A 26,028-nucleotide genomic window follows, 5' to 3' on the forward strand; every position below is an offset into this window, starting at 1 on the left:
TTAATAAAACAATAGCAAAACAGCCAGAAGCAGCACTGGGAATGAAAGCATTTTGAGCAAATTGTAAAAGGGTTGGGGTCTCTGAACTTCACTGACAGCTCTTGCCTTGGTTGGCTTTACTGTCCTGTCCCGTTGGGTCAGGATGGCATTTCTGGCCCCATCCAACTTCCCTGGTCCCATCAGTCGAAACTAGTATGGGCTGCAAGGACCAAAGCACACCTCCAGGGCCAGCTGGGGATCAGTGAGGAAGAGCCATGGTATGTTAGGCTTGGCCTCTGTGAAAGAGCCCAGCTCACCCATGTATGTGACGTGATCTGTCTGCAAAGTCTGGCTCTGGCCAAACCTGACATAAGAAAAGAATATATTGGAATAAGTGTCACAGTTGCAAATATAAGCACATTTTCTATCTCAGAAAAGTAACATTTTAGTTAGCATCTCCAGTAATACCCACGTTCCTCTCTTTTTCTACAACATCGAATTTGTCATTTATTATTTGACTGTAAACGAGCTAAATAAGGTGGTTTTTTTTCCTCCTTCCTAATCTCTATCCAAGTTTGATATCACTGAGGACTTTTGCATCTGGCCACGTGGCCCTGAGTAAACTGACTCTAGAGTCTCAAGACGACTGATTAACTTATTTTACTCTTCAACACATGAGTATTCTTTATATGACCTTGCTTAGGATCTGCCTCAATGCTAGATTTTTACATCAATATGTTTAAAATTGGGTTTATGTATGGTTTGTTTGTTTTTTTTTTGTGAGGAAGATCAGCCCTGAGCTAACATCCATGCCAATCCTCCTCTTTTTGCTGAGGAAGACTGGCCCTGAGCTAACATCTATTGCCAATCCTCCTCCTTTTTTTCCCCTTCTTCTCCCCAAAGCCCCAGTAGATAGTTGTATGTCGTAGTTGCACATCCTGCTAGTTGCTGTATGTGGGACGCTGCCTCAGCATGGCCGGACAGGTGGTGCGTTGGTGCGCCGGGGATCTGAACCCAGACTGCCAGTAGCAGAGCACTCGCACTTAACCGCTAAGCCACGGGGCCGGCTCCCTAAAACGGGGCCGGTTTTAATATTGCTGCAATTCACTAACATAAATTGCTTCGTTCTTCTAACTGGAGTGTGGCCTCATTTACTTTTAGGAACCCTGGAGAGCAGCCTATCATTTATGCAATAAGATTGATATTGAGGCCCCACTCTTTCCTCCTCTTTATTCCTATTGGCCTCTAATATAAAGGGTAGTAAGTCGAGTGAGCTGCATGAATTTTTAGTGTATACAGGAGTGTGCACTTCATGTAGCTGTCCTGTGAACCGGATGAGGTGCAGGGGAGGTTTTGCTGAGTGTGGAGATTCCACGTCTTCTTTTTTCTAGGCCCTCAACCAGCGACTACCTTGGGGCATTCAATGAATGACATATTAGGGGCTTGAAAGAGGAAAGAAACTTCCTGTGCAGTCACATTCATCCAAATGTGATCCTTTATCTAATTATTTTTTCAACAAATTTTGATATGTAATTTGAAAGGATTTACTTTTATAGAAGTAGTTAACATGAAAAAAATTACATTTAAATATTTGATGTCTAGCCACTTAAATGACTTTCTATAAATCCCGTTTATGGTGTAGTTAAAAACACGTGTTTGGGTGAATCAGAAGTGAATACCCTCTTAGTAGAAAATACTAGGGCAAGTGAACTCAGTTAAATAATTCTTTGGTTTCTTATTACACCACTGCCAGTGCTCAGTTTCCAGCTAGCTAATTTGCTGACAGACATGTGACTGATGGGAAAGGAGCTCTTGGGGAAAGCCTTAGAGTCGTTTCTCAACCTCAGCACTATTGACATTTTGAGCTGGATAATTCTTTGTTTAGGTGGACTGTCCTCTGCATTGTAGGATGTTTAGCAGTATCCCCAGTTTCTACCTATTAGATGCCTGTAGCATGTTCTCTTCACTTGCAATGACCAAAAACATCTTCAGACTTTGTCAAATGTCCCCTGGGGGCAAAATCACCCTGTTTGGGAACGTTTGCTCTAGAATTATACCGGAAGTGTAATGACTTTACATTTCATACAAAAGTATAATGACGATTATTTGCCCATCTAATACTGACTGATTATAGCAAGTATTCCAAAAATGTGAACTTTGACTAGTGACAATATTATATAATATATCGTTTTCCTATATACAAAGGCGAATTTTAGGATTTGTGTCATTGGTAAGAACAATCTCTTACCACTTGAGTTTCTTCCCCATTTTCTCATCAATGTCATCCGTCATTTCACTTGTGGTTGGCAAGGTACATGAGTCTAGAAAGGAAATGAAGAGAGAAATATTGAAAAAGACAAAGAAATCAGAAATATATAATGACATGACGAATTTCATTCCATATTTATCAACTGTATCCTTAAAAGTTTTGTATCAAGAGGAGCTGCCTTTGGTATCTTTAGTAGAATAACAATTTACAGAAACAAAGACCTGAGGAGTCGATAAATCTGCTCTGGGAATGGCAAAGCTGGCCTGCAATCAGATAGTGACAGCAGAGAGGTTTATAGCTTCAAATCACCCAATCTCATATTTCTGCGACATTATGGAAGGCCTAATCCTCAACATGCCTCAGGTACACCTCGTGCACATAATAGCTTAACAGTTTCTTCATATTTCTTTTCTGTAGCCTCTTATTAAGAAGTCTCTCAAGAAATAATCTGGTAGGGGGCTGCCCCCGTGGCTTAGCGGTTAAGTGCGCACGCTCCGCTACTGGCGGCCCGGTTCGGATCCCCAGCGCGCACTGATGCACCGCTTCTCCGGCCATGTGCTGAGGCCGCGTCCCACATACAGCAACTAGAAGGATGGGCAGGTATGACGTACAACTATCTAGAGGGGCTTTGGAGGGGGGGGGAACGGAGGAGGACTGGCAATAGATGTTAGCTCAGAGCCGGTCTTCCTCAGCAAAAAGAGGAGGATTAGCATCGATGTTAGCTCAGGGCTGATCTTCCTCAGGAAAAAACCAAAAAAGTTGATATTGGAAATAGAGAAAACATTTAAAAAAAAAAAAGAAATAATCTGGTAAAATAATTCACTCTAAGGTACATGGCAATTAAAATAAGACAATGGAAGGAAGCATAGGTTTTCCAGCATGAGCTTGCAGCCAGGGAGGATATTTTAAGGGGCAGTAGAAAATTTTAGTTTCTTGCAAATTTCACTACATCAGTGGACCGCTTATCTGAGTGCTGACAGTAGTTCATTTGCCTTTGTGACAATGACAGGAAATGATTATAACATTCCCAGTGCGCGAACACTTCCCAGTCATTGTTAGCATCCACCACACCCCGTGGTCAGGTGTTTGCTGGGCACCCACTAGAAAGTAAGGGACCAGAATTTTGGTCTGTTTTGCTGGATGTTGTGTCCCAAGAGCCAAGACAGAGTCTGGCACATAGTAGGTGACCAATAAATATTTGCTGAAATGAATAAATGATTCTATGTTTCATGGAAATTTCTTGGGTTTATGAACTGTATCCAATCTTCCCATGAAACCTCCAGTGCTTGGCACTGTTGTGCTTTTCAAGAAAAAAAGACAGTAGAAGTATTTTAGAGTGGAGCACCCTTATAAAAGATTTCATGACAGGGTTTATTTAAATAATTATCCTTTGTGGTACATTTGAAATAGAAGCTTGTTTATCCACAACATTTTTATAAAGCATACACACACTGTATGATTGTATATTTTCTTCATTACCTATAGTCTAACTTTTTATGGACAGTATGTTAGGTAAGGTATATTTATATTGGCCAAGATTCTCGAACCCTTAGGTTTGAGATGCTTTCAGTAACAGTGATGATCAATATGATCAGAGTAAATTAAATCAACATATTTGAGACATTGCCTTTCTCTGTGTAATCCTCACATTCTTGACTTCCTCACATGAGCATACTGGTAGCCCCTGGAAACCATGGGGTCTAGATTGGCGGGAGGGGGAGAAGATTGTCAATAGAGTTGACATTGCTATTCTGACACAGGCTGACACCAATGAGGTCTCCAGCATGCCCCTAACACCCACCAGGGCCCTTCCAACCTTTGTAATGTACCTTGACATTGCAGTGACCCACTGCTGCTCTCTTGCTTAAAGCCTTGCAAAGTCCTCCCAATTCCCCTACAAGAAATCTAAGCTCCCTAACACAGCCTCCGTTCTCTGGAGTCCTCCATTTCTTTTCTTTTCTTTTTTTTTTTTTGGTGAGGAAGATTAGCCCTAAGCTAACATCTGTGCCCATCTTCCTCTATTTTGTATGTGGGATGCTGCCACAGCATGGCTTTATGAGCAGTGTGTCAGTCCACTCCCGTGACTTGAAACGTCGAATGCTGGGCCGCTGAAGCGGAGTGTGTGAACTTAACCACTATGCCACTGGGCCGGACCCTGGGGTCCTCCATTTCTTGCCACATTCTGCCTCTGCTTTATATTCCCTGACACCAAAATGTTTCTGGTTCCTCACATGCTCCATGGTGTTCTTCACCTTTATGCCTTTCCTCATGCTGTTCTCTCTTCATGGAATAACTCACTGCCCAACTCCCCTCACCAGAACACCCTAAACCTTGCCGTATTGTGGTATTCCCCCACCCTATCTTAAGCTCTGTTAGGTCGAGGAGCATGTTTGTCTTGTTTCCTTTATATTCCTAGCACTGAGCACAGTGCTTGGCATATGGTAGGTGCTGAATAAATGTTCGTTGCCTGAATGAATGAAAGACAGAATTGCCCACCTGCTTGCAAACAGTTTAGCAGCCCAGCAGGCCTGCAGGTCAGCTGTGGGGATGGCAGCCCCAAGGGACTGGACAAAGCCAATCACAGCCAAGGTTGGCTTCTCCGTCAGCCATCAGCGAGGGGGACGATGCCTTTGAACAAGGTGACCTCATTGTTTCTGCTTTTGATGATGGAGTCATCAAGGAAGGGGTAGGCATAATCATACCCTGTTGGAAAGATGATGGAGTCAATGGCCTCAAACATGGGCTGATCCTCAAACACGGCTGAAGTTTCTGTGAACTCCTTCACACTGGGCTTGAGGAACACGGTGCAACATAGGATGCAGGACAGGAGCTTGTCATTGAACACAGGGTCTTTCTTCAGGGCACTTTACAGAAACAAGAGACAGAGGTACTTGCTGTAAAGTACCTCATTTCCAAGATATATCCACGACAGTCCATAGCGTTGAACCAAATTTGAGCAGTTAAACATCAGCATGAGGGGACTGGCCCAGTGGCACAGTGGTTAAGTTCGTGCGCTCCACTTTGGTGGCCCGGGGTTCGCAGGTTTGGATCCTGGGTGCAGACCTACACACCGCTTCTCAAGCCATGCTGTGGCAGGCATCTCACATATAAAGTAGAGGAAGATGGGCACGGACGTTAGCCCAGGGCCAATACTCCTCCACAAAAAAGAGGAGGATTGGCAACAGATTTCAGCTCAGGGCTAATCTTCCTTGCCAAAAAAAAAAAAAATCAGCACAAAGACCACTGAACTCTTCTTTTGGGCAATTCTTTTCCTATTGCCTATAACAATCCTTAAAAATTTCCACCTAAGCTGTCTCTTTTGCCTCTTTGAATCCTGAAGATTTTCTTATGAGTACTTATACTTTTTGGAGACCCACCGAGTAGATGAGAAGAAAACTAATTCCTAGACATAATGAGGTGGTTGAGAGTGCTGACTCCAGAGCCAGATGGGCCAAGTTTATAACCTCACTCTACCGTCTCTTACTAGCTGCTACTTCCCTGTATTTGTTTCCTTATGTGTAAAATGGGGATGATATAGAATCTACCTCATAGGATTGGTGTGAGAATTAAATGAACAATTATCTGTAAAGCACTTAAAACAGTGCCTTATTATAAGTGAACCATCACTATAACTAAGGTCTCATCCTACATGAGGAAATCAGATTTGCTGTGGTAGGAGGTTTCATTGTCATGTTTGCTTTCCTTTCATCAGCTGTGGTCACAAAAGAAAGTCTAACAACTTTGATCCTGCACTTCCATTGCCAAAATTCGAGAAATGATGTGTTTTTTTTTGATAATATTCTTCATTTTGACTTAAGTTTCCTTCAGGGATTCTGGAATTTCCCCCAACTATCTCAAACACTAAGAAACTTGATAAATCATAGAATTTGTCTCTATACTTCTGCACTGTTCTTGACTTCTATAATTCTGCGACCTCTTCTTTTATCTCATAAGGTGGCCAAAAGTAGGGCACAGCAAAACCTGTTTTTCTCCCCACTACTCCTCCCCATTGAGGGAGGAGTGAGAGGTGTCATCAACACCTTAGGGTAATTGGAACCCTTTCCAGAAGGAAGCTTATTTCCTTTTTTATTTTATTTTTTGTGAGGAAGATCAGCCCTGAGCTAACATCCATGCCAATCCTCCTCTTTTGCTGAGGAAGACTGGCCCTGAGCTAACATCTGTGCCCATCTTCCTCCACTTTATATGGGACGCCACCACAGCATGGCCTGACAAGCAGTGCGTCGGTGCGCGCCCGGGATCCGAACCCTGGCCGCCGGCAGCAGGGCGTGCGCACTTAACTGCTATGCCACAGGGCTGGCCCAGGAAGCTTAGTTCTTAGAATGAATGGATTTCCAAAACTATGTTCTAATTGTCTAAAGGATGAAGCCAAAATACAGTTTGCAGTTACTCTTATGAGACAAAAAATCTTAACCAGCTCAAGCTTTGGAGCTTCTATTACATTAAACACAATTTTAAATGCATGAAATCAACTTTTTGTTTTTTTTTTAGGGATATAGAGTTCTGCCAGACTAGGTGGGATAAGTGCTATGGAGTGAGGGTTTGGCTACTAAACCTGGTATTTGCTATGCCAATTTACAGTTATCTCTTACTTTTCCTTAACCTGTTTTCCAAGCACAATGAAGCACTTTTGCTAGCATGGGCCAAAAGATGACATTTCTAGTGAATCATTTCTTTCCTTACCCACTTAAATATATTTTTTCTATTGATATACTGATTCTTCTACCTAGAATGTCTTTCTAATGAGTAGGTGTTGGGCTCTGTCTCTATAGGGAAGTAAATAAACAAATGTTATTAATTTTACAGGCTCCATCAGTTCTGTGACTCTCCATTGCCTTCATGCTCCATGCCTCCTGACTGTCCTGCAGAAATGTCAGCTCTTCCGTGGAGGAGGAGGTGTGCACTTTCATTTTGAGACTTTCTACTTGCTGAGACATGTTGATTAACACTTCTTTGTTAATTGTTCATTAGAAGCATATTAGAAAATTTGAGACTAATAAGAACCAATATTTGTAAAGCTCTATAGCTTACAAAGTGATTCTTATATTTTTTATCTTATTGCATACCACAACAGTCTTGAGGAGTAGGTATTGTTATTGCTATCCCCATTTACCCATAAGCATGGACAAGATATTCCTCAGAAAAACAATTTATGAGGTGGCTCAACCCTCAAAATTCTATGCTATGGCTTGTAGGTAGCTACCATACATGAATCCTGCATATCAGGGTGATCTAGCTGCCTGCTCCATCCCCATTTTGTATTCTTCTATACTCCTTTCCCCACTAGACTAATTTCAATAAGATTTTCATGCCTACTTGGTCTCTGGGTATATCATATTACCTATGCAGTTGTTGATTTAATCCCATCAGCCTTGATGAGACAACTAAGGTAAGACCTAGAGAGAAAGAGTTCAGCTCAAATGAGTACCCCACTCTTTTTTTTTTTTTTTTTGGCTGAGGAAGACTGGCCCTGGGCTAACATCCGTGCCCATCTTCCTCCACTTTATATGGGACGCCGCCACAGCATAGCTTGCCAAGCAGTGTGTTGGTGCGCACCCGGGATGCGAACCGGCGAACCCCGGGCCTCCGCAGCGGGCCAGCCCCAATACCCCACTATTTTGAATGATAAAACATGTATTATTTGTAGTACCCATTTAAAGGCATCAGGCCATAGTTCTCATGCTTAAACCATGGGTTCATCTTCTTGACATATAACCAGCCAGAGATAAACAAAGGAAGGGTATTCCAGAGAAAAGATGCAAAGCAGGTAACATACAGCGTATCCCAAGGATAGCCATTATCCCAAACCCGACTCATGACCCAGGAACCACTTCTGGTGCTGATAGTGACGTCTGGGGAAGGAACGTAGATTTCAAAATCAATCTGTAAGAAATAAGCAAATATGACACAATTATGGACATCTCCATACATTTCCCTCAATATCCAGGCAGGAGCACTTTTAAAGAGGTGGGTCAAGGTGAATAGTCCACGATTGAAGCTAGGTAGAGGCAGAACTACTCCCTCTCTGCACCCCAGAAGGCTAGTGCATAGCTGCTGGAAGAAGGAGAACCTGACATCTTGAAACAAGAGGGCTGTGTAATCAACTGTAACTGACAGGTTTAATCTTCACACACTCATAGACCAAGATGGTAGGTCTGGTGGAGACCAGACAACCCAGTGAGCCTCAGCGGTGGTGGGTGGCAGTAGCTGCTGGGTTGGGTGGGGGAAATGTAGCTAAATCTCTAGCTGAAAGTAGGCTAAGGAGATGCCAAGGATTTAATTCTGTTCTCTGTACTCACTCTCCTTTCCCGTCCTCGCTACATATCCACCCCAGCACCTCTATTGGGCATCCCAAACCAGGGCAGCTGCCTCAGCCCTGAGACGAGCCCGGCTGCTTGTCTATTGTACCACCTTTGTAATAACCCAAGGGAATTTGACTTTAAGAAAAATCCTTGGGTTTTATTTACATCCACTTAAGAATTTATTTATCAAGCACCTATTTCTTTAAAAATATGTTAAGTTTCTTCAGGGTCTACTGGTCATGTACAACGCAGCTTGGAGTCCTCTGGGAAGCCTTCCTTGGCTTCATTCAGGCCAAGTTAGTTTCTCTTTTCACGTGCTGCCACCGCCACACTTAATGTCACTAAAATCGCATGACCTCCTTTTGCCCTGGTCTGTGTACCTGTCATTCCACGTCCACCCGTTGCTGCTCCTTGAAGGCAGGAAGTAGTCCCACTTATTTCTGTGTTTATTTCTAGTCTGACATAGTTCTGACACATAAGTGTCAGATATTTGTTGAGTACTGGCTGTTGAATGGATAAACGAGAGTAAGAACCAAATCTTATGCATCTTCCAGACCTTCAGAGTAGCAAGCACAGTACCACTTGCATGGTAGGTGATAAGAAATACTGTTAGTCAGGTAGACCCTGACTAGCAAACAGTTTGCTTGAAGGTGATCAGAAGATAAAACAAAAAAAGCACACTTACATATATTTACACACATACACTTACCTCTGGTTCCAGCAGAATGTACTTCCTTACTGGCATGGGCCACATTACCTCGCTTCGTGGAGAGAATATCTCAAGTCCTCCTGGATTTAATGGACACACACAGTAGGTGGATGCCTTGTGGCATGACATAGCAAACATCCCGCTCAGTGCCTGGGCTGTTGATTTAATAGCACAGCTGTAGCCTAGGTTTGCTTCCCAAAATCTTTTACTTCATGTACCTGTGTAGCCAGATGATGAGCTTGACAGCAATGTCAGATCCTGAGCTCTCCAGGCCCATCACAAGGACCCTCTTCTCCTTGAAGGCTTCTGGGCCCTTATAGTTGTGGCTGTGGTGGTAGCGGCCTTGAAACTGGTGTAGACCTAAGTGGAACACGGGGCGTGGTTTCAGCTGATTTTCGGAAGAAATGCTGAAGACTCACTTTTTTTTTTTTTTAAAGCTCCTGTTATCAGTCTTAATTTTTAAAAAAGTTCCCTAGTTGAAATGCATTTATCCTTGTAGTGGTTTTTGACACTAAACCTCCAAATAATTACTTTAGTATCTTAAAAAAAACCCTTAAGGGATGGGAACTCATATTTTGATAATAACAGCTAAAATTTATTGAGTATTTACTATGGGCTAGGCCTTCTGCTAAAGAGAGTACATGTTCTGGCCATTTAGTCCTTTTTCTTTTACAATTCAATGATTTTTAGTAAATTTATATGCAACCATCACCACAATCCAGCTTTAGAATATTTCCATCATCTTCCAAAATTCCCTGGAGCCCATTTGTAGTCAACTCCCTGCATAGTGCAAGGCTAAGAAGAAAAAGAAGGTGTTCCTGGTAAGTCAGTCAGTGCCATTTTGAGGGGTGTGTGATGGACAGAATGAATGCTTGGGCAGTGAAGTTACCATGAACCAGGAGCATTGAAGGTTTCGTGATGGGGAATTACTTCTAATTCATAAGCAGCCCTGCAGGGCAAGACAAGAGTGGCTGAAACTTCATGGGACACAGATCATAATAATGAGAGCAAATATTTATGTGGTATGAATGCTGCTCCAGGGACTGTTCTAGCCAGTTATATAGCAAACACAATAACCCTCTCAGGTAGTACCACTCCCATCCCACTTCACATATAAGGAAGCTGAGGCCCAGGCAGAGTAAACAAGCAGATAAGGGATTGAACTTGGATTTAAACCCAGGAAGTCTCATTTTAAAATCCATATGGTCATCAACTACTTGTCACCTGGGTTACAAAAGCTGACTAAATAAGAAGTAGACACTGTATAAGTTGGACTGGATTCAGTGACCCAGAATAAGCAGACCAGGAAAGAGGCACCCTGTGCAGTGCTAAAGCTGTCCGAACCGGTTGCACTATCTGTAACACAAATGGAGGTGTTGGTGTAAAGTAGAAAGTTTTGGTGAGAGTGAGAGGGAAGCAGTAACTGATGAGGAACTAGGCAAGCACACTCGTGACAGTCTGTGTCTGGGAACGAGTCTCCTCCGGCAGAGGCCCGGTTAGTCATTTAATCCTGATAACACTCTGAATGGCAGGTACTCATGTTATCTATATTTTGAAAGACAAGGAAATTGAGACAAATAAGTCACGCGGCTTGTCTAAGGTCACATGGTAAGGAACTGAGGAATGAGGAGTTGAGCCTGGGTGTTTTGAGCCTACACTCAGAACCCCTCAATATACTGCCTCTTATCGTAATGGTTTCAATCTTCCATTCCCCCCGAATCTCTGCTCTTTTAATTATCTTGGCCTATGAACGTCATGCCTTGAGATGGGAACTCCAATATTTTTGAGTGGACATGTGATCCTGTTGTAGGGAAGGAAGGAAGGAAAGAAGGAAGGAGAGAAGGAGAGAAGGAAGGAGGAAGGAAGGTTGCCTGTGTGTTGTATTTATTTGGTGTTTGCCACTTTTGTATAGTAGTTGAGCATGCCACTACACACACACAGACACACACACACATACACTTACTGAGATTTCTAAAGTTAATTTGCAAAATGTGGATATAGATAAAATTTAAATACCCAGGTTTTCTATATGAGGACGTGTGTCTTTATCTGATCTCTGACTTGAAAGTCCTTAATTCTTTCAGTATAAGCATTCAGGAGACCAATTATTACTATATTTCACATATCATCAGACTTAAAAATTTTGTTTTGAAATCTTTGGAACCTTCAGAATAATCATTATGGGGCCGGCCCCGTGGCTTAGCGGTTAAGTGCGCGCGCTCTGCCGCTGGTGGCCTGGGTTCGGATCCCGGGAGTGCACCAACGCACCGCTTCTCCAGCCACGCTGAGGCTGTGTCCTACATACAGCAACTAGAAGGATCTGCAGCTGTGACATACAACTATCTACTGGGGCTTTGGGGGGAAAAAATAAATAAATAAAATTATAAAAAAAAAATCATTATGTACAATCTATGGAAAGATCTATTTTAACCCTTGTTGTTTGTGTGTAAGTCCCCAGATTATTATATGTTTTCTAAACTTACCAGAAAAGGAATAAGTTGGTAGGATAGGGTATACATGATGTCCTGAATAAATCATTATAGCATCAAAAATAGTAGATTCCTGCTTCCCACCCTTTTCCGAAACAACTTCCAACTGGCCAGTGACTAAGAAGATGGGACATTTCTTTATACTAGAAACCAGGGTCTCAAAGAAAACCAGAAAGAAATTCCTTCTACTTACAATTCTAAGGGTTTTATTTTTTTCCTTGCAGTGTTTCTGGGGAAGAAATAACTGTTATGAGCTCTCTTGGTCATTGATAAATTTATGGGAAGACATTAAAATAGGAGTCACAGTGAATCTTCAAATCTCACAAGGAAAATTACTGACCGGGGTATACTTACTTTTTTGACATCTAGTTGGTAGATTTGGGGTAAATTACATTGAGTATTCTTGTGAAAGGTGCCATGTCCTTTGTTTACTGCCAGCCTCCACTGACATTCATGGCTTCTTCCTCTCTGACCTCATCTTCTATTTACTCCATAAACATGGGAATGTCTCAGGGTTCAATCCTTGGTCTCTCCTTTGCAATGTATAGACACTCTCCCGTGGAAATATTAGTCACTTCCATAGCATGACTATTATGTAAATATATGTAAAATTATATTAGATTAAATATAATAAATAATAAAATAATAAATAAATTTTATTAAATATCATCCCAATTCATAATTTGGCTGATTATTTTTCTCACTACGTGTATGTACTCTGCATTTAACAGTAATGAATTGAGGTTAAGAGTTCTAAACAAATGTAAAGTGTTATTGTTACTTACAGAGACAATGCCTCTATGCCATAACTCCTAAGGCTCCTAATCTAAGGAACTAAGTGGGTGAAGAATGAGGGCAGACTACATTAATCATTCATTTAAATTATTACTCTCTTCATAATGGCAGAATTTCTAACAAATGTCACATTTTCTTGTACCACAACTCATTGGCATTGAACCCACAGAATTCTAAATATGGACTAGAGAATCTGGGATTCTTTCTAAAACATAAGAGCATGAGGGTAGAAAGTACACTATGATGGCATAGCCTTCTCCTGCTTTTTCTGTGGTATTTTAGAAGCTCTCAGAGACTAGTGGAGAACATGTTAGGGGAAAAAACCAATGCATACATACTTTATAACATGAACCAACGTTTGATTGGCAAGGTGTCTAAACATGTGGCTCTGATTTCTATAATAGGGTGCTGTATCCTTGCTTCTCCTCTAACCCATACATATTGACACCAACAGCGCAAGTCATGAGGCCCTTACCTCAAACTGTATATGTCTTAAAAGATTCTTCTTTTGAGCAAATGTCTGTACGTATTCCCGGAATTTGCTGTGGTGCATGTGGTCGGGGTAGTCATCAGGATAAGGTAAGTCTGGAAAGCACATCATCTCTTTGGAAAAGTTGGTGAACACAGGCTGGTAAATGCTGGCTCTGCCTTCTTCCGCACGGTCCTAGGAAGAATAATACAGCTTAAAAAGGAAGCGAAGAATGGTGTTCCCCTCAGTGAATATCCAATTCTCAGTTGACTGAACTCCTTTTAATATTTAAAAAAAATCCATGAAAAAAATCTACAGCTCTCTGTAAGATATGGAAAGGAGAACCTTAGCATAGCACCTGGCCAGAGCTGGCCATTCTCCACCTTAGTCCTCTTACACTAATTGCCCCCAGTTTAGTTCTGTGTTTATAGTCCTGCTGTCCTGATATGGTTCCGATCTCATACTCATGTTAAAAAAACACAACTAAAAGGTCCAAAGGAGCCTATTTGATTGGCTATATAGAGTTCAGCTAACTCTTCACTAACAACAGAACCCTCTATTGAAGTGGTTTCCCAATTTTGGCATCATCAGAATCACCTGAAGGCCTCCTTAGATCATAGATTCCTGGGCCTCACCCCCAGAATTTCTGATTCAGTGTGTCTGGGGTGAGGCCCAAGAATTTGAATTTCCAACAAGTTTCCAGGTGATGGTGATGCTGCTGGTCCAGGGAGCATACTTTGAGAACCACAGCTCTATTGTAAATGAATTCTGTGCTTGAGGAGTTCCTTCACTCACCAGTTACTGGTGTTCTCTCCTTATCAAAGAAACACAGGAAACCAGAAGCCTCAGAACTTGTGTTAAATCTTGGCACTTCATTTTAAAGCCACTGTATAATTGAAAAGTGGCTTCTTTTTGAGAAGTGGTTGAAAACTAAATTGAAAATAAATATTTCCTCTCTGTTGTAAGGACAGGATAAGAGTTCACACAATGTGCTGCCTTGAAAATGCATTTAAAAGCTGGCAGCCACTGCTTCCCCAAATCCTGAAGGAACTCTAATGAAATGAAGGAAAAGGATGGAATGTCCTGTTGCTGCCGGATTCAAGACATCTATCTCCCTCCAGTCCTGGAGGTCCAAATGACCTCTGGAAGATGGAGACAAAAAGTGTTGGAAAAGATTGAGAGGACTGTGTCTCAGGGGGCTGGCCGAGGCTTCAGGGTTTCACCTCAAGTTGAAAATAAAACTTCTTCTACTCATGGTTGCTGTACTTCTCATAAATAGCTAAGCTCAGAGATTTTAACTTTTTTTAAGCCTCACATTGAAATTCTTGCTAAGGTCAGAAAAGAGGTGAGGCTTGTGCCTGGCAGGTTCTCAGGTTTGTTTTTCTTGTTCACCCACAGCCAGGACCTTTGTTGATGGCTGTGAGAAGGAGAGGTCAGAAGGAGGTTTCTCAGCTGCCCATCGAAGGGAGAGAGGGCTGAGCTGTGGGCTGGGAACTGGTTACAAAAATGTAAGACTCTGCTTTGGGAAACAGAAGTGATAAGACGTTGGATTATTTCCATCATTAATGAATCTCTGCTCTTTTGCCTTGACCCCAGCCAATCATAGCATGAGGAAAGAAGGTTATGTGCCCTAGAGCTCCTTGGAATATTCCCTAAAAGGCTGTTCTCCAAACAAAGGAAAACAGATGTATTATATAACAACAGACGATTGCTCTAGAGAGCTCGCATTTTCATTATTTCAATTCGTGGGGTGGTTTGAGCTGGTAAGAAGGAAATTAAGCTCAGACTCTGCCTCTGGCTGAGAGAGCTTGCCCTAGACCCAGGGACCCAAGCAGCTCTGGGCACATTATCGCCATCTGTCTTGGGTTACAACTGTGTCCAAGTCTCATCTTCCCCACTAGAACATAAGGAACTTGAGGGCAAGGTCAGAGGCTAATTCAAGAACGTTGTGCATGCATTATAGCAGTGTGCGGTGATCTTCTTTCATGTTCCATCTCTGCTTATCACTCCCATTTCTGCTTGTCTAAATATACCCTCAAGGTTGCCTCCTGCATCATGCCTTTCCTTGCCTTCCCTCTCCCCAGCTGGAAGTCATCTCTACCTCTCCCAAGCTTTGATTGTCTTTACTGCCCTCATCACATATTCACTCGTATTATGTTTATTCTAATACTTGTTTTCTCTCTGCTTTTAAAATGCTGGCTGCCTGTTGCACCTCTTATCTGCAGCTATACCTTATTTTGTACTGTGGGAGATCAGAATTGGCCACCTCAAAATATGTCTCTTTACCTTGATTATTTTCTCTGAAAGAAACTTTGACTGCTGTCCCCCCACTAACTGCCTAAAAGAATTTAACTTTGGTTATGGATAGACTGGGAGGTCCCTGCTAAGCCCATTCCAAGTAAAAGTAGAAGTTAACCTTTGTAAGAGACATTTACATTTATAAGGGAAATCTCCATTTGTAAAGATGTCTCCCTCTCTGTACCAGGAAGAAGGGGAGATGACTTTATCTCTAGAAACTCTTATCTGTGCTGAAAGCAACGACTTAATTCTTCATACTCTCTTTTATTTTTTGGTGGGGAAGATCAGCCCTGAGCTAACATCCATGCCAATCCTCCTCTTCTTGCTGAGGAAGACTGGCCCTGAGTTAACATCCGTGCCGATCTTCCTCCACTTTACGTGGGACACCGCCACAGCATGGCCTGACAAGCTGTGTATCGGTGCGTGCCCGGGATCCGAACCTGGGCCGCCAGTAGCGGAGCGTGCGCACTTAACCGCTACGCCATGGAGCTGGCCCCTGCATACTCTTGTTTACTGTGCTTTCTGGTAATTTCCCCTAGCTCACTCCCCTCACCCCCAACATCCTCCTTTGTCTTTACCTGAATCTATTTAAAAAGAGGACCTCTGCCATTTTGTCAACATACTTAGTTACCCAGTGGGTCTCTCCCATGTATACATGTTAAAGCTTTGTTTGATTTTCTCCTGCTTCGGTCTCACATCAATTTAATTTGTAGCCCAGCCAGAAAGGACCCAGAGTGGGTAGAGGATAATCTTCCACACCTTCAGTACCCTATACAGAATGTCCTCAAATATGTATTTGTTGAAGGAATAAATGAATGAATGTGTGAAACAAAAGTCCAGGTAGTTCTGGTTCCATTGTTTTCCCTTTTGCAATCAAAACGATACTGATCTATTGTACACGGCTTATTGAGCAACCTCTTATTACAGCAGCATTGAAATCTTTTGAGGATGTGGGGCTCTCTATTGGAGTAGATGAAACTTGAAACATGCACACACTCAGCCTGCTAGTGTTCTCCAGTTGGTTTCTATTTTGCATAAAAAACACACAGTGAAAAATTCAGAATTACCAGATTTCTCTCTTCCAGAATACCTTCTACCAAATAGGACTTGCAAGATGAAAGCTTACATAACATGTTTTTCAAAAATCTCTCTCTGAACACACATTGTACCAAGCAACTTTCTTAGAAAAGAAGGAAGTAGGTGGCTAAAGTTTAGAATATTTATATGTATATATTCCCACCGGGCCTTTGAGTATAATTCTGCTTACACACAATGACTTTATGGAAAAGAGACATCCCCTCTTACGGATAACTCAGAGTCTGAATTTGCATCTTACTGATCTATCATCTATTGCTTCCTTAAGTAAATTTCTGATGTGGCTGCACTGGCTAACTTACAGATCCCTGGATACACCATGTTCATTGCCTTCTGTGCCTTTCGTGGAGTGCTGGTCACCCCGACTTAGAAACCTCTCTCACCTGGTACTGGCATGCTGTTGGTGACTACATGTCTGTGGGGTACCATTCACAGACTGCAATGGGAATGGCACTCTCTGGAATTGCGTCACACAGTTGTCCTCTACTTTCCTTGTCTGAGAACATGGGTGAAGTCTCAGCTAAGTTCTATCCTTGCAGGAAGTTTCCCTTGAGCTGCTGACATATCTGCTAGCCCACCCTCTTCTAAATCTCGCAGCACCTCTTCATTGAGTTGACAATCACCAAGGGCTAACTTGTTGTTGTAAAGTTCTGTAATCTCTTATTTGAAACTCTTAGGGACAGATATATTTTCGAATTTGCAGATTTTTGGATTTTTCTCTATAACACTCCTAGTGAGATCTGGGGCAGCACTCTATAATCAAATGCAGTAAAGCTTCTCCAGCAAAACACAAAGTAGAAAAAATAAAGACTATAAATAGCCTCATGTTGATTCAACTCATGTTTTCTGACCATATGACTTCAGGACAGGTTTTTCTATCAAATGAGTTTTTGTCCATTTTCTATCAAAGGACTGTGGACCTATATTAGGGCTCGCCTCACCAAGCAGATTGGAAACCATTTATGTAGAATGATTATGTCACATATTCATCATCCCGGTACCTAGCACAAAACTCTGCCAAAACAGATGCTCAAACAGCATTTAATTGCTGCTAATGAGACAATAGAGAACCATTTCATGATTTAGGTTAGCTGGTCATATCTCCCTGAACAAATGGAAATAAAGAAAATCGAATTCTTAAAAAAATAATTCTTGATTATTCCCTAATGGAAATGATATTATATCTCATATAATACTTTCAGAGTTATAGGAACCCCAATTTTTTTTAAAAAAGCTCTTGAGATAATACAAGTGTGTTCTATGTTAGCACTGATATACTCCATTAGAGCAGCCTATTGTCACATGTTGGGCAATAACCGAGACCAGGACAGAATATGGTTACAAGGTGAATGATGTGATGTAATGTCTTCACACCAAATATGTATCATCTACATCCAGTCACAATGGCTGGAAATTCGGACAGAAAGGCTAGAAGTTTCCCCAAAACTAGCTTTTGAGATTAAAAATTTTTTTTTCAATGAATATTTTCTGAGCATATTATTTCTCTAACAATGAGCCGGAATGGCAAAGATAATCATTTTTCTCTCCGGATTTGGAGTTGACAGAGTATTCAATAATCACACACACAACACACACAATCATCATTTAAATAACTTATAATGTCTGCCCAATAGATGTGAGTTAACTATAGAATCATACCTCGCTAGACTTGGAAGGCACATAAGAGGTAACAATTTCCAACTTCTGTATTTGATAAATGAGCATTTGAGGTCCAGAAAGAAAAATGTAACTTGCTTAAAATCAATCTGCCCAGAAAACCTGAGAGTTGAGACCATCACTCAGAACTTCCGAGGCTAGTCTAGGCCCCTCCCCCACCTTCCCCCACCGTGTTCCTAAAATTTAAGAGGAATAGGGATAGAATCCTTTCAGTTACACGGGGGAGGCAGTGGTGCATTTTTTCAGCTAATTGCTGACATTAGCAACCTTTACAGCCTGGAGATCTGGGCTCTGTCATGCAGGTGACAATGTTTAATGAGCTGGAGGAGTCCTTTTCAGGATAAGCCCTGCTGGTATGAAATAGTTTTGAGTGACCGGACATTAGTGCAATGGGAGAGATAAGACTTTACTTTCCTGATGTGGAGCTTTTGTGACCTACCTCCTGAGTTTGAATTAGAACTGATCAGATTTGATTTGCATTGGGACCCATCTCCCTATTATTGGTGTCCCAGAGATGTGCCACTCACCGAGAATTTCCACAGGCCTCCAATATCATTGCTCCTCTCAAAGCAGGTTGGCTCCAGCCCCTCTTCCAGACAGCACCGGACGGAGGTCAGGCCACTGATGCCAGCTCTGATGATGGCCACTCTTCCCCAGGGTCACCTGTAGGAGGGTCTGGAGAGAGCTTCTTCAGATGAGTGTTCCTGAATACTTGGGCTTTTTCAGTAGAAATAAGCAGCTGAGGTTTATGTGTCGGGATCCTCACCTTAATACAAGGAGACACAGATGCACATTAACAGTTTATGCTCATTATTTTTAACACTTTTGTTATAGTAAGGTATGAAATCTGATTTTTCTCCTGGCTATTCAAGATGCCAAAAATAGCAGTCAGTGAATGCCAGAGCAGGAGGGACCTTGAAGTTCATCAATCCAATGCTCTCAATTGCAAATGAAGTAATTGTCACTCCAAGAAGATTAGAAATTACTTCTTCAGGGTCTCAGAGCTAACAAGTAAAGGAGTCAGAACTAGAACTCAAGACTTTTGCATGAAATCCACTGAAACAAATCACCCCTACTCACTTTGAAGGCTTGGCCATAAGGGGCCTTACTCTTAACCAACTGCCTTCCTTTCCTCGGAGAACCAGCAGTTCTCTAAATGTAGAAGAGAATGGCTTTTAACAATGTCTTTTGATGTAAAAATTGGGGAAAGGGGAGGAGTTGTTATTCTTAAAGTAAAAATTCCTCTTTCCTTGTATTTTTCATGGTGTAGAGCCCTGGTAAAACCTGGAAGAGAAGGACGGAGTGTGGTAGGGATAGCAGAACAGGGTAAGGGATGGGGGAGGAGGAAACGGATGGGGGAAGGGCAAGAATGGGGTCCCTGGTCCTGGTCCCAAAAAATAAAACAGTAATTGATATGGTCACTGAAGCTGGTCAGTGAAACCCCTGGGATGTTAAAGGAACAATGGTCCTTTTATTTATTTTTGCTTTGGAGCTATAGAATATATAAACAAAGGCTATGCACCTGGACTATAGTGACAGGTTTTGTTGTGCCAAAGTGGAAAAAAAAATCTCAATTTTCTGGAAACTTAGAAGGCATGATTTGAGGAGCTGAGCTAACTCTTTGAGATGATGAGTGTGTAAAACTAGTGAACTCAAAGGACAAAACTGCGAAGTTGCTGAATTTTGTCTCTGGCTCCCTCTCACTTCTACCCACCCTTCCTGCTTCTACACTCCTCCTTCTCCCACTTCCTCCCTCCCTCCCTTCCTTCCACTTCCTTCAGAGCCTACCATATGTTATGCATTATAGTAGTCTCTTGGGGATTCAAGGATGAGAAGACACAGTGCTTTCCATCTAGAAGCATACAGTCTAATGGAGGGAGAGATGATCAATGTCACAATGGAAGTAGGATTCGGTGCAGTGCCAGCACTTAGGCAGGAACATCTAAGTCTGCCTGGGAGAAGAATAAGAGAGGCTTCAAGAGGAAGTGAGAAGGTAGCTGAGTCTTGAAGGAAGAATAGATGCTTGCTAGGTAGACAGTGGGCAAGGAACACATGATAGGCAGAGAGAAAAATATGTGCAAGTGCCCAGAAAAGTAAGAGAATATGACAGTGAGCTATAATTATTTCAGTGCCGCTGAACCATAAGGTGATGAGAACAGCAGGAGGTGAATTAAATATGCAAGGACCAGATTATGAGGGATATTGAAGTGCCACACACAAGGGGTTGGATGCCATCCTCTGGGTTATGGTGATCCATTCAAGAATTTTGAACAAGAAAGTGACATGATCAGAAAAGATCAGATTCATGTGGAAGCTAGAGTGGACAGTGACTAGACTCAGGGATACCAGAATCCAGGAGGTTATTTCAATAGTGTAGAACAGAGATGCTGAGGACCTCAGTTAGAGCAGTGTCTGGGAATGGAGAATAGACTTTGGACATAAGGGATATTAAGAAATAGATGTTGCTGACTGATGATAGGCTTGATGCCTCAAAGAAGGTCCTTCCATCTTTAAGACTTTATGTTGTGATTTATATGCACATGAGTCGTGATTTAGTATAGGAAGCAGAAACCATTCTATTTCATGAAGAAAAGGGTATAATACGGGAAATTAGGTGCTTGCAATCGGTGAAAGGGCTGAAGCAGCAGAAGCCAGTGGGCTGCTACAGGCCTTGTAAGGTCACACCCCTAGTGCTGCCATCCAAAGGGCAGGACACTGCTCTTGCCACCACAGGCATCTCCAAAGGTTGGGACCCGGAGTTTGGCTGACGTAAACTCACCTGTTGGAACACGTTTGCTGATCAACAGAGTCACTGAAATTCAGCCTCTGTTTCCCTTCCTTCCAAGCCCAGATGTCTAGCTCTCTGGAAAAACCAAAATTGCATCCAAGCCCTAACTGCAAGGAAGTCTTAGAAATGTGGTTTTTAGCCTACCAGTGCTAGCGATGCAGGAGGGAACCCACAGGGGGAGAGACAATATGCCAAGTGTTACTAGGCAGCGTCTAGCACAGTGGGTTACGTGCTATTAAATGGAAGCCACTCCTACATTCGTAGAATACCTAAACATATTCATATCCTTCTCTAAAAGTAATATAGTAAATACTCAGTGATTTATCCCTTTGGTTGTATATTTTGTGATATTTCTTGCAGGACTGCAGATCTCTCCTCTGTAAAATGAGCAAATTGAACTAGATAATTACTCAAGTCCTTTCAACATTCTGTAAATCTCTTAATTTACTGAGTAAACCTCAGTAAACATTTTCAAAGATAGAAAATATAAGCCAAAGGCAACGCAAATACATTTAAATTGTTTAAGAGCAATTTATTCTATGTACCCCTACTGTCAAAAATTTGATTTAATTTGGCTGCTCAGAGCACTTGTTAAATTGGAAGTTTCAGCTGACGCATAAGAGAGTCAAGAAAGTGGAGTTGGAGAGAGAATCTTTGAAGCAGATCTCTTTGGAAAGAGCAGCTAGTGTGCTAAGTGTTCCTTTCTCATCAAAGAAATGGAAACAGAAGACCTGCTTCTCATGCAAGCATAGGAGGAGGGGATCAATCTCACCACTCAGAGAGCAGTTAGGGACCCCACGGACCTTTGTCTACCGAACTAGGAAAACTGGAGGATCCGATTTGGGCCGGCTGGCTGTGAAAGAGTGTTGCTTCTGTGTTGGGTTTGGCCTGCGTTCCCAGAGTTGGTTGAGACGAAGTGTGTGCAAGGGTTTCCTGAGGGCCAGATGTGAGCCACCCAAGAGAAAGCTAATATGGGATCATATTAGATTCTGTCCAGTAGGGCTAAGGAAATGTCTGCCAGAAGAGGATCCATTCTTCCGGGTCAAGGGAACTACTAGGAAGAGACCACCACTGTTCTGGGGCCCCTGAAGTATAAGCCAAAACATCCATACAAGTAATAATTAGTTATGAACATCTATCAGGCCCAGAGACCTGGAAGCCAGAATATGACAATACCAATTAAGTAAAATCTCCTCTCCTCACTTTTTTTTTTAACCTCTCTTTCCCTCCCCTCCTCCTTACCCTCTTCCTGACCTTCCTGAAAGAGTCAGAAACTTCCCCATCAGCGTTGTGGGGAGGAAGAGTGGAAACAAGGTGGTAAAGGAGTCAAGTTTCATGACTCTGTTCCAGGACCTCAGTTTCGCCTGGCAATAGGCCCAGCTGGAGGTACTAGAGAAAAGATTAGAACTTTAAATAAATAAAGTCCGAGGTTTTGATTATTACCTGAGAGACTGGATCTTCTATTTTCTGAATTGAGACTATATTTGTGACTTAACAAGACCTCAGAATTGCCTATTACGCAAAAGTGATCAGGAAATTCACGAGCTTGTGGGTCTTTTGCCTCTGAGTTCCCACAGCTTGCAGCATCTTTTAGAGAGATAAGAGGGAGTATTCTAGGTACTTAATCAGACAAGTGATAACGTCCCTGGGGTTACTTGATAGATTAAAGTGAGCAAGACCAGGAAACAATGGGAGAACATTGTTCACAGTGTCTTGTTCTTTCTCAGACCCAGTGATTCTCTCCTTCAGGGCTGGCCCTGGGCATTATGGAGGACCCAGGAGGAGGACATGTGTTAAGACCAGGGAGAAGGGTGGTCATTTCCAGGGCTCCTCCACCTGCCCATCAGCTGGGAGTCTACCTCCTTGTTGGCGTCCCAGGAATCCTTGTACGTAAAGTCCCACGCTGTTCTCTTGTAGCTCAGGGCTCTCCAGCTGAAACCTCTGGTTCACACTAGACTTTCCAACATCTGGATAAAGATCAGAATGAGATTAAGGAACATTTGTAGAATACTGACAAATATTTAGAAAGTGTTTTCCATTTATTATCTTCCAGCAACCTTGTAAGATAATTGTTATCACGATCCCCAATTTACTAATGAAGGAACTAAGTTGTTCAAATTTGGTAAACCAGCAAAAATTTATGACTTGATGCTGTGTTTTTTCCAATATCCTATAAAATGAGAATAAGGAGAATGCTCACTTTAGAGAGTACAGAAAAGATAATACTTCAGAGGGTTGTTTGACAAATATTAATTGGGCACTTACACTATGCCAGGCACTGTGTGAGGCACTGAATTACAGCGACAATAAAGTGGACGGGGCACTGTCCCCTAGAAACACGTTGTTCTAGTGCAAACTCCAGGCTGCAGTGTGTAAAATGCTTCACCCTGTGCCTGCGCTCAGGAAATGACAGGGTGGTGGGGACTACTAATAATAACCACTGTTGATTGTGCTGGCCATGCACTCACTGGGTGCCAGGCACTAGGCTAAGCACGCCAGATACGTTATCTTCTCATTTATTTTCTTGAGGGCCTTAGGAGTCAAGTATTATTGTTTCTATTTTACAGATGAAAAATTGAGATTTAGGGAGGTTAACCTGCACAGGGTCACACAGCTAACACGAGTGGGGCTATGATGCCATGTCATCTGCCCATGAATAATGTTGGGGGAAGAGGGAGAATCTCCCTCAGCCCTTTTCCTTAAGGTTCTTATGGCTGGCCAAATAATTAACAAGACAGGTTAGCAGGAGAAAATAATACCAAGTTTAATAACATGTATACATGGGAGAAACTCAGAAATGAGCAACTCATCCCTCTGTCTAAGCTGCTTGCTTAAGTATTGCAGCTAAAGGTGAGGAGCGTGTTGGGGGCGGGTAGTGGCCTGGGACTTCAGAGGGCAGGAAGACAATTCTTTTCAGGGTCATCTATAGATAATGTGGTCAGGGAGAGACAGAGTTTTTGATAAAAGAGGCTTGGTGCCTTTCCTATTGTAACCTCTATCCTACGTTATCTTTACAGCCATCATGATAGAAGATCTGTTCCAGGAAGGAACCGCCATGTCAAATTCTTTAGGCAGTTAGTAGGGGAGGTCAAATGTCCTCAGAGAAAACAACCAAGGTAAAGAGATAGATTTCAGGGTGGCCAAATCTTGATCTCCCACAATGAACATGCACAGAGTATTTATTCGGTGTCAGGCACTGCGTGGACCACATAGATGGGAGGAAGCCACATGCATTGCTGACTGTGATACAACTTTGGTGATGATAGCACAATAACAGAAGCTTATAAAATGGTCATTCCAACTCCAAAGAGTGCAGAGTTTACCTGTAGGAAGGGACTGGAGAAAGATTTGCAGTTGGGTCAATGTTTGAGTCGGGCCCTGAAGAATGGAAAAAAAGTGTGGCTACAGAGAGGGAGAAAACACTGTCAGCTCTGGGACCGCAGGAGAAAAGGCACACACCTGGGAGAGTACACAGAAGCGGGGTGTACCTCCCACCTGAACCTTTCAAAGCCATGTCCCAGGGAACCATGTCTCTTTGCAAGGGATCTGAAAAACAGTTACACTCAGTGGTTAAGACTAAGAAAGTGTTGATATGGCAATTCATGATGGGGGAATTTGGCTTTTAAGAGACAGCTCTGTTTTAAACCAAAGGAATATATTTCTAGTGGTGGAACTTCAACCATTATAGAATGGTCAGGTTGGTAGAGAGGACATGTTCCCACAAGTACAGTGGCCATGCATCCTGGTTTACTCCAGACAGTCTTGGAATATCAATTGTGCCGGCATCTTTATTAATAATGCCCTTTCTCACTCTCAGAAATGGGCTGATTTAATTGAAAAATGATATGATCACTAACTTATTATAAGAGATGCTCCTATCATGGTTCAGATTCCATTCCAGAGGCCCATTCAACCTCTAACAACCACTGCTGGCTTTCTTTCTGGTGGCTACTGTCTTAGATTAGATATGTGGCATGCCAGGCTATTTTCCTGGAAACCTCTTACCCAGTAAGTGAAAAATAGTTAGTCTTCTGTAAGAGTCAATTTTATTTATTGAGAAGTTCTACTTTATAAGAAGACAAGTCTACCAAGGAGAACATTTTCCTAAATGATACTAGCACATCTTACTTTAAGTGTTTCCCCAAAGCTCTGACTTGGAGCAAACGTCTCCAATTGGGCTTGTTTCCCAGCATGTTTTGGGTTTGTATTCATGTTGGTGGTGATAACCTGTGGGTACTTTTTCCTGATAGTCCAGTTTCCACCAGACTCTCCAGATTTTTCTGACCTCCTGTTACTTTTCTTGTCAGTTTCACAGCATTCTAAACTATTCTTTTTACATTCTTTGAGTATGAGAAATACACTTTATTTTGTTTTTATTGAGGTGTAATTTTTTTTTGTTTTTATTGAGGTAACTAATATTATATTAGTTTCAGGTGTACAATGTAATGATTTGATATTTGTATATATTGCAAAATGATCACCACAATAACTCTAGTTAACATCCTCACCACGGTTACAAAAATTTTTTTTCTTGTGATGAGAACTAAGATTTACTTTCTTAGCAACTTTCAAATATGCAATACAGTATTATTAACTATAGTCACCATGCTGTACGTTACATCCCTAGGTCTTATACTTGTAACTGGAGATTTGTACCTTTTGACCCTCTTTGCCCATTTCACTCACTCCCCACATCCCTGCCTCTGGTAACTACCAATCTATTTTCTGTATCTATGAGCTTGTTTTTTGTTTTTTTAGGTTCCACATATAGTATTTGTCTTTCTCTGACTTATTTCACTTAGCATAATGCCCTCAAAGTCCATCCACACTGTCACAAATAGCAAGATTTCATTCTTTTTTAAGACTGAATAATAGTCCATTGTATATATATACAAATATATACCACAATAAATAAATAAATAAATACATACATAAATATACATACACACTACATTTCTTTATCCGTTAATCTGTCAGTGAATGCTTAGGTTGTTTCCATATCTTAGCTATTATAAATAATGCTACAATGAACATGGGGGTGCATATATTTTTTCGAAGTAGTGTTTTCCTTTTCTTTGGATAAATATGCAGAAGTGGAATTGCTGGATCATATGATAGTTCTATTTTTAATTTCTTGAGG

General features: G+C 41.9%; 1 protein-coding gene across 1 annotated transcript; it reads right to left on the reverse strand.

Moving 5' to 3' along the window:
- On the reverse strand, window positions 1–25,565 carry LOC131403855 (putative dimethylaniline monooxygenase [N-oxide-forming] 6). Its single transcript, XM_058538102.1, is given in 10 exon segments — window positions 1–343; window positions 2,228–2,300; window positions 4,749–4,871; window positions 4,874–5,112; window positions 7,917–8,131; window positions 9,510–9,637; window positions 11,761–11,923; window positions 13,037–13,225; window positions 18,628–18,746; window positions 25,553–25,565. Coding segments are annotated over 10 exon segments (1,605 nt in total).
- Window positions 25,566–26,028: the final 463 nt, after the last annotated feature.

This window comes from Diceros bicornis, chromosome 4 (genome assembly GCF_020826845.1).
Source record: "Diceros bicornis minor isolate mBicDic1 chromosome 4, mDicBic1.mat.cur, whole genome shotgun sequence".
Taxonomy (NCBI): Eukaryota; Metazoa; Chordata; class Mammalia; order Perissodactyla; family Rhinocerotidae; genus Diceros; species Diceros bicornis.